Consider the following 9,891-nt stretch of genomic DNA (forward strand, 5'->3'; position numbering starts at 1 on the left):
GTGACAAAAACTTTGATTAATCATCCAGTACGGTGGTAAAACAGTTTGATTTGATTAGCCAGACTTGTGGCAAAAAGAAGTTTGATTGATTAGCCAGCCTTGTGGCAAAAAGTTTGATTGATTGATTGTTTGTGATGATATAGAAGAGATACTCCTAGCATAGAGATGAAAAATGTCTAATCTCCTAGGGTATTTGTTTTGGATATTGGGGGATGCTTATAAGAAGCCCGTGGGTCCTTGTACGAAGCCCAAGAGGAGGCTATCCGAGGGTCCTTGCATTGTAAGCCCAAGAGGAGGCTATGGGAGGGACAATCCAGGGTCCTTGCATTGTAAGCCCAAGAGGAGGCTATGGGAGGGTCGCTCGTTTGTACAAAGCCCAAGGGGAGGCGTGGTATAGTTGGTTTGAGCTCTTAGAGCGATTTCACCGGGAAACCATACTCTATGTCCTAACCTAAACTAGGGAAATTCTTTGCACGAAGCCCAATAGGAGGCTATGGGGAACCTAGTGTTTGTACTAAGTTGAAAAAGCATATATATAACAATCACAAATATGGACAAGTACAAACAAATATGCACAAGTACATGAACAAATATGAACAGTTATATGAACAGTTATATATGGCAAAGTGTGTGTGTATAATGGAGTTTATGAAGGAAATATACCTGTAAGCATGCTCCATTTGTATACACGGGGGCTCGGGACTCATACTCGGGGAGAGGCCCTTTGAGTTTATTCAAAGCTATGTAAACAGGTATTTACAAAGGGGCTTGGGACTTATACCTACATGGAGGCCCATGATATTTTTGGGAAGATTTAAAGAAAACCTCAAAAACGGCCAAACTGGAAATTGAAATCGTGCCTGGAGGTGTTACAGATGCTTTGTGATGATCTGGATAGCTTCAATGGACCTTATGTGATGTGTTTGAATGCCTGGAATGAACTGGAAACCTCTTGATCACCTTGTGGTATCCGAACTGCAGTTTAGCTCAAGTGAGGATCAAGCTAGTTGATTTTGATGTTCCAGATCATGTATGATGGTTGGAACAGTTCATGTGAAGTATATGGAGTGTGTTTAGATGATTAACTTGGACAGATATGGCCTGGTATGAGAATTGATATGTTAAGGCTCATTTTATGCAAATATGGTGGTTGAAGAGTGATTCTGAGATTTAGGGTGATTTGGGGTGTATGGATGGATCAAACACATCCCATATGATGTTTGTGGTTTGTGGGAAGCATCACTTTGGTCAGAACTTGCAAGAGATGGAGGTTGAGTTTTCTACCTCACTTTGAAACACATGACTTGTAATTCAAGAAAGAAGAGAGAAAACCTATAATTGTGAGGTTTTGGTGTCATTTGTAATGAAGTTTGGACCTCTATTTATAGGCCAAGGTTTCTGAATACAAAGCTTTGCAAGTTGATCAAGAATTGGTGATTTGGCATTTGAAGATAAAATGGAATCTTTACATTTAATGCACATGGTTAAAAGTTACTAAACCATGGTTAAATCCCAAGCTTCTTATCCTCTTCCATTCTGATCTCATATCAGAAAATATCTCTTCAATTATTGCCTCTTTGCATCATTGCTTGGATTATAGGTCATGTAGTCTTGAAACTTAGTGAAAAATGGTGAAAATTCAAGTGAAAATGATCACTAAATGCATAATTCAAAACCATACCTACACTCCATATTTTTTCATGCTCTTTGACATTTTGGAAAGCTCATATTACACACTTCAAAAGCCTAGTTGAAAGTTTCCTCAAGTCTCTTAAGGAAATGGGTGAAAAAGTTCCATGAACTTTGAAGAAAATGAAGTTTTAAGTAAAGTTTTCAAAAAGTACCAACTTTGAAGCTCCATATCTCTTAAATGGTTGATCTTATGGAAAAAATTTATATGTGTCAAAGTTGTTTATTGGATCAAAATCTACAACTTTCATGTTGGAAGTTTTTTTCAGTTTGTAGGTGAAATTTTGAGAAATTCCTTTTCAAAGTTTGGAAAAAACCATGAAAAACACTTAGAAATTTTTCTAAGTATGGAAAGTCAAACTTTTGACTTTTTGATTCTTGATTGATTTTCTTGATTTTTCTTGATCAAATGACTTCATATATCATATATTGATGATTCAAAACTTCAAAAGTCATGGTTGACCAAAATTCCCTAAAAGTCAATGGTGTTCTTGTACAGTTAACTTTTTCAGACGAATCGCATTTCTGGAGATTTCAAATGAAACAGGCTATCCTCACCATATGAATGGTATGAATGGATCATATTGAGGCATTAGAGGATATTGAATCATAGTTTTGAGTTGTGGCACCATGTCCTGATTAAAAAGTCAGTTGTTCAGTGAATTAGGTCAAAAACCCTAATTGTCGACCAGATGAAATTGATGATTGTAGGTCTTGAATTGAGATGCAATTTCCATTGGATATTGTCATAGGGATTATTTGAGGATAATTGAAACCTTTGATTGACTTCCTGGGGATTTTTAGGGTTTCCCAAATGTGGTCCCTGATTTCAGTCCCTGATAGTTCAAAAACCCTGATCTGAGGATTTGTCTGATCAATCTTTGTGTAGGAGATGTTCTGAGTCAATGGATTAGGTCAAAATAATGCACTTGAGGTCTTGATATCATGTCCCAAGCCATTAGGTCAAATTCTGAGCAAAAGTCAGGAGTGTGCTGTCTTCAGTCAAAAACCCTAATTCAGTCGATTCAAAGCTGTTGAGCTTGTTGAAATGAATCTCTGAGGACCAAATGTTGATTGTTGATGAAGATGATTCATTTGAGATGAAGGGAGAACAAAACCCTAATTGATTTGTTACTTGTACTGATGAGTGATTTCCAGATTAAACCCTGCTGAGTCACAAGTAGCAAACACAAACTATGCAATTTGTTAGAGATGCAAATGATGCATATGCAAATGATATGAGGTGGTATCTTAGGTCAAAAATTGGGGTATGACACTGTGTTTCTTCTTCAGGTCAATTTGCAGTAAGGTGGTCGATCCCGCGATCTTACCAACATTGCAAAAAGAGATAGTTGTTACTTTATGTGATCTTGAAATGTATTTTCCTCCCTCGTTTTTTGACATAATGGTTCATCTAGTCGTTCATCTTGTGAAAGAGACACAATTGTGCGGACCAGCTTATATGAGATGGATGTACCCTGCTGAACGTTATATGAAAATATTAAAAGGGTACGTGAAAAACAGAAGTCGACCGGAGGGTTGTATTGCCGAACGATACGTTGTTGAAGAAGCGGTTGAGTTTTGTACTGAATATCTGTCAAATGTTCAATCAATTGGACTCCCCAAATCTCATATTGTCGAAAAAAAAGAAGGAAAAAGGCTAATTGGAAATAAAGTTGTGACAGTATCAATGGTCGAACGGGATCAAGCGCACTTGTATGTTCTGCACAATGAGATTGAGGTTGAGCCGTATGTTGAAATGCACAAGTTTGTTCTCCGAGATTTAAATCCAAATAGAAATGAGAACTGGATAGTACGAGAGCACAATCGAAGTTTCATACCGTGGTTTAGGGATCATATTTATTCAAAGTATCGTTCAGATCCTGCTTCAGTAACAGAAAGGTTGAGATGTTTAGCCTATGGTCCAACTGTAATTGTGCTTTCTTATCGCGCATACGCTATTAATGGATACACATTTTATACCAAAGAACAGGATGATAAAAGTACTATGCAAAATAGTGGTGTTACCTTGGTAGCTGAAGCAATGCACATATCAAGTGCGAATGACTTAAATCCGAAATTTGCAAATTTGTCATATTTTGGGGTTATCGAGCGCATTTTGGTGTTTGATTACGCGAAGTTTCAGATTCCTGTATTTGGTTGCAAGTGGGTTGAAAATAATAGTGGCATACGAATGGATAAGTCAGGATTTTTGCAAGTGGATCTCAATAGGGTAGGGTACAAAGATGAGCCTTTCATTTTAGCCTCTCAAGCTAAACAAGTGTTCTATGTCAATGATCCGACAAGTACGAAATGGTCTATAGTGCTTTTATCTAACAAAATAGTAGATGAAAACATTGAAGATCAAGGTGATATTGGTGTTGGCATTGAATCTTGTACAAGAAACGATCAAAATGAGAATGAATCTTGTACTAGAAATGATCATAATGAGGGTATTTGGATCAATCCAACCGTCCGCGTTGTTAAGAGACGCGTAGAACACAATCCTACCAAGAAAAGAAAGAGACGTTAGTGATAAAGGTAATAGTATACATATTCCGACTAATTTGTTTTATTCAATTTGTACCGATTGTTTTAATCAATAGTATAGTACTTATTCAATTTTGGTGCATATTCTCGTTTTGTACATAACTTTTGAACCATGTATCCGTTTGTCGACTTCTTTACATGTAACTATACTATTTTGACGATTCCGGAGCTGCTCATGCACTTATATGTTCATTTCGGGACTGTTTTTTTATCGGTTTTGCTTCTGCCCGTAATCAAAAGTCGGGCTTAGGGTCTGAATTTCGGAAAACCGACTTTATTTTTGAGTCCGTGGGGACGTTTTACCGTAGCCATGTAAATTTCGTTCAATTCCGACAACTTTATTTTTTGACGCTTATTTTGATTTGTACCGATTTCGTTTCCGATTTACTTGTACATGCATGGTTTGACTTCCATTTTACTTGTATAGATTGTTAGCTTATTAATAGTGTACTAATGTGCTTTAGTTTGTTTGATACAGGTTAAATGGCTCCGGATAGAGATGCTCCACCTGAAAACTCACAAGAAAGAGATGCTCAAGAAAGAGATGCCACGGATACAAATGCTCCACCTGATACTGAAGCAAAAGAAGTTGCACGAGGCATCACTATCATGAAGGGAATCGTTCGAGATAGAGACCAAGGATTAGTATACCGATTGGAATGGAATTCTGATAAACAAGCAATTGGTCCTAATTCTGCAAAGTTGACAAGTTATATTGGTACACTTGTTCGTATGCATATTCCGGTCTCCGTAGCTAGATGGAATATGAAAAGCAAAGACTTGGATGAGAAAAAAGACGCGATTTGGGACGAGCTTCAGGTATATATCATATATGGTTAATTGTTGTTATTATCTTGACGATAAATTGTTTAAATTACTTATACTAACACACTATGCGTATGTTTTTTTGCAGAGGACTTTTGAGATACCAGATGATCGTAGACGCTACATACTTGGTTTGGCCGGCAAAAGATATAGAGGGTGGAAAGCTTTTTTGACAAACACTTATCTTAAGGATAAAGATGGAAACTTTCTTGAAGAGGCACCGGGACGGCCAAAAAAGTATGAGATCTTCATTGGTGAAGAAGATTGGGCTAAGTTTGTAGAGCAAAGAGATGAAGATTTTCGGAAAAGGAGTGCCAAGAATAGTGCGAGAGCATCCAAACCCGCATATCCATACAAAAAAGGGCGTTTGGGATATGCACGCTTGGAGGATAAAATTGTAAGTAAATAGAAATGCGTTTTAATTAATTGTCTAAATGTGTTTTATTTGACGATTTTATCTTTTGTGTCAATGCATAGTTAGAGGAGACTAAAAGTGAGGAAACCTCACTTCCTGAACATGTGTTGTGGAGGGAAGCTCGTGTGGGCAAGGATCATGCTGTCGATCCCGAAGTTCAGAGAGTTTTTACTGAATGTGTAAGTATAATACTGTGTCTTTAATTAAATCAAATGTTTTTTAATATATAAATGATTTTTTAATGTAAATGAATTACAGGAGACCTTGTCGCAATCGGCATCCACCGGTGAGGGGAGCGTACTTAGTAGAGCACTAGATGCTCCTGAGTATCCCGGTCGGGTGAGGGGTAAGGGTCATGGTGTGACTCCAACCTCTTTTTACAAGAGTCCTAGGAGAAGAAATCCTTCAAATGAAGAAGTGTTGCAAAAGTTGGCGGAATTGCAAGCACAAGTCTCTGAATTGCAAAGAGATAAAGAGGCGTATATGAGAGAAAAGTGCAACACTTCATCGGTGAAAGAAACTAGTGATAAGGCTAGTATCAACTATCAAAGGAAATTTCCCGAGGTAATTATAATTTTTTTTCCTTTTAAATTGTTCTATTTTATTAATGATAATGACTTTATATTTACTATTGGTTTAGGGCATTTCATCTTGCCAACTATACTTATCGGAACCGAGTTATCGACTAGTTGGCAAGGGAAAAGTGCACAATACTTTGGGAGATTTACTTCACCATAGACCGCTCCCGGATGGACACCTGAAAGTATCGGTGGATGTTGTAGTAGATCATGATGCGATGCTACCGGTACCTGACATGGTCTCAGAGACGACATTGCTGCGAGATGTAATAGGATCATTTGTTGCATGGCCCTCGGAGCTCATTACCATTAGTGATGAGGTATATTGAAAACGATTATGAATCATTTAGTTTTCGAATGTCAATTCTAAACCGTTTATTAATTATTTTTTACATTTTAATTTTAGACTGCTCCTATAAAACCCACAGTTAAGGGTAAAGGGATTTTACAGGAGGAGGAGTCCGTTGCATCACTAAAAGAGGTACATTTAAAGTGTTAATAATTAATCTGAATCTAAATCTGCATGATTTTATATTTTACATAACTTATATGATTTTTAGGCATCCGCTCGAGAGTCACAACAAGTGACGCAGCAAGTTCGTACCGTACCACCCACTGGTCCTCCGAAGCCAGCGGGAAAAAAAGGCGGTGCTTTTGTGCCTCGGTACCGGTCGACGCTCGCAACAATGGTTGATATGTCCGATTTGAAGGATGGTGCTTTACGTGAAATCGTTATGGATGAGAGTGTCTTCGGTATTGAATTCAAGTCACTTATTACACTTGATGACTTGGAGGAGATTTTTAAGCATGATCAACTAGGCGTCAATAACATGCACTCATACATTCGGTAATATTCCCTCATCCGATATATTATTTAATTAGTCCCACAATATAATTTATTTACACATTTCAATGAAAATAATCTAATGTTTATTATGTTTTTATTTAAGGTTGTTGTATGACAGAGTGTTGCGCGGGACTCCGTTGTCTAACAGATTCCGTTTCGTGTCTTCCGCCCACTGCAGCGGAATGGCAATTGATTCGGAACCGGAATCAGTTAGACAGTGCTTAGTAGATAGATTCATGTCCACCGGCAATACAGAATGTCTGCATCTTTGGGCGTATAATACCCGACCAGTAGGGTTAGTTTCTCATTCTTTGTTCATCTAATCTCTGTTTCTTTTGTGTATAGCAAAATTTTCATATAACCTATTGTTTTTATTTATAGAGCACACTGGTTGCTGCTTGCTATCAACCCTATAAGGGAAGTCGTGTATTATCTGAATTCGGTAAATGGTGAATGGACCAATTATCCGGCCATGAAGGACATCGTTGATTTGTAAGTGGGATCGTTCTAAATATATATTCGTGTATATTTATATATATATATATATATTTACTTATTTGTGGGATTGATCTAAACATATGCTTTTATATATTTGTTAATTAGATCAATACAAGTGTTCCGAAGTCAACGGGACGCACAGGTATCCCGAACTAAATCTAGCAACATTACTTGGATCCAAGTGCAGGTACATTATTTTTCACAATGTTGCTTATAATATATTTATGCTACTTGATAAAACAATGCACAACTATAGAATCTTATTTGTTTTTCTATGTAGTGCCCGCAACAGAAAAACAGTTACGATTGCGGATACTTTGTATTGAGGTTTATGAAAGAAATCCTTCAGGCAAATCAATTAGAGATTCCGATCACGTTATGAATTTATAACTTAAGATAATTTCATATAATTTATTACATTTAACTAAATGTATCATTCATATTTTGTTTTTGTTTTGTAGTACCTTGACGAGTTCCGTGCCGCTGGATACTCGAGACTTAAGTTGGAAGAAATAAAAGAGGATTTGTGTCATTTTTATATTAAGCGCTTTTTCATGTAGGATTTGTGTCGAATTGAAGTACTATAATATTATTGATGTTGTAATGATGTATATATATATAATTTTGGATATTATAATGGTATTATATTAGTATATATATATATATTGTCTTACTGATGGCTGAAATAATATCGTCGAAAATAAATTACAGGTCGAAAATATTACAGGCTGAAAACATATTACAGGTCGAAAATATTACAGGTCGACTGGGAGGATTAAATTACAGGCTGCACATTAAAATACCTCATTTAGCTACTAAAGCGCTTTTTAAAAAAGCGCTCTTAAAGGCCCACATACTAAAGCGCTTCTTTTTAAAAGCGCTGCCAAAGATTACTAAAAAAGCAAAAAAAAAAAAAAAAAACATACTAAAGCGCTTTTGTAAAAGCGCTCTTATAGGGGGGGCTATCAGAGCGCTTTTTCTGGAAAAAGCGCTCTTAAAGCCCACCCTATAAGAGCGCTTTTACAAAAGCGCTTTAGTATGTTGCGTTTTTTTTTTTATTTTTTACTCTCACAGGTGGGCCTATCATAGCGCTTTTCTGGAAAAAGCGCACTTAAAGGGGGGCCTACCAGAGCGCTTTTTCCTGAAAAGCGCTCTTAAAGGGGGGCCTACAAGAGCGCTTTTTCCAGAAAAGCGCTCTTATAGGGGGGCCTACCAGAGCGCTTTTAAAAGCGCTTTCGTAGCCTATGCCAGCGCTGGCTTTGGCAGCGCTTTAAAGCGCTGTTAAAGGCCAAAATAAGCGCTCTTGTAGCTGTTCCGTGTTGTAGTGAATGAACAGTACGACGAGTAAACGGTACATTAAGAAATAAGAGATACGGCAAACTTTAAGAATGACGATTAATAACCCAAGCTACAAATAATAACATGTAGATGATTGGGAGTGTCAACATCCTAGGTCCACATTTTTCAGGGCTATGCAGACAGAAGAAGGACATGATTACCACCACGACGGTGATGATCATAAGAAAACACGTCTCTATCCGCTTCGCCATTTTTGCCGGGGGAAGAAGAGAGAATGAATATGAAGTAGAAATTTGAGAGATGAGTTAGAATTTGATGTGAGATTTTATGAAAAAAATGAGAGGTATTTATAGAACGAAAAGAAGGATAGAGACGTTGGGGAATGAAGTGATTCCGTACAAAAGGAAAATTTGAGTGGAAGTAGGATTTGAAAGAAAGTGTATGGTAGGGTTTGAAAAAAGAAAGATGTATAGAATAAAGTTAGGATTTGATTTTGAAAGAAAGAGATTTGAATAGAAAGGAAAAGATTTTGAAAATAATGGAATATAGTACAAAAATTAGTGGGAAACAAAGTCAATAATAATTTACTTGTTACCAGTACAGTCTGATTCCCCGGACTTTGCGACTGCAAAAGATTTAACTCTGTACTAATTGCGTCAGTACTATTTATCTGTAAATAAATATCAAATAAATAGTGTGCGTGAAGTAATAAACAGTAATTGGCGTTTGCGTAAGAATAAATTCAACAGCGAGCCAAAATACCGTATAAGAAAAATTCCAAAAACCAAGTATTCATAAATCAGGATATAAAAATCCAAGATTATATGAAACTCTTAATTTTTAGATTGAAGTTTTCTTGAAAAAAGATACGGGCAAATTTTGGGGTATAACAAGTAGTATTTTAGCAATTCTTAAAATTTGCCAAAATATATTTTTATTTGTCACAGTGATTTTAATAAATGTAACCACGTGACATGATTACCGTTCGCAGCCCCTTGAACCTAGACTTGACATTTCCACTTCCCTTAGCCGTAACCATCATTAAATGATGACATCACCTTTTTCAAAACGTCTATTTGAGACTGTTAGAACAAGATTTGTTCTGATCAATATTCTTAGTTTTGATGATAACAATGATATGAATTTTGGATGAGATAATGTGGTACTCTAATACATTGCAATTTCCCTTT

General features: G+C 36.7%; 1 protein-coding gene and 1 long non-coding RNA gene across 2 annotated transcripts; both read left to right on the forward strand.

The window, feature by feature from the left end:
* The first annotated feature begins 4,875 nt into the window (after positions 1-4,875).
* Positions 4,876-5,654, forward strand: LOC131624511 (uncharacterized). Its single transcript, XM_058895469.1, has 2 exons — positions 4,876-5,058; positions 5,153-5,654. Exons 1-2 carry the CDS (start codon positions 4,972-4,974, stop codon positions 5,471-5,473), a joined length of 408 nt encoding a protein of 135 aa, XP_058751452.1. The 5' UTR covers positions 4,876-4,971; the 3' UTR covers positions 5,474-5,654.
* Positions 5,655-7,284: 1,630 nt separating this feature from the next.
* LOC131624512 (uncharacterized) lies at positions 7,285-7,779 on the forward strand. Its single transcript, XR_009290613.1, has 3 exons — positions 7,285-7,396; positions 7,508-7,589; positions 7,683-7,779. It is a non-coding gene; the product is annotated as an uncharacterized LOC131624512 (long non-coding RNA).
* Positions 7,780-9,891: the final 2,112 nt, after the last annotated feature.

This window comes from Vicia villosa, unplaced genomic scaffold (assembly GCF_029867415.1).
Source record: "Vicia villosa cultivar HV-30 ecotype Madison, WI unplaced genomic scaffold, Vvil1.0 ctg.000133F_1_1, whole genome shotgun sequence".
Taxonomy (NCBI): domain Eukaryota; kingdom Viridiplantae; phylum Streptophyta; class Magnoliopsida; order Fabales; family Fabaceae; genus Vicia; species Vicia villosa.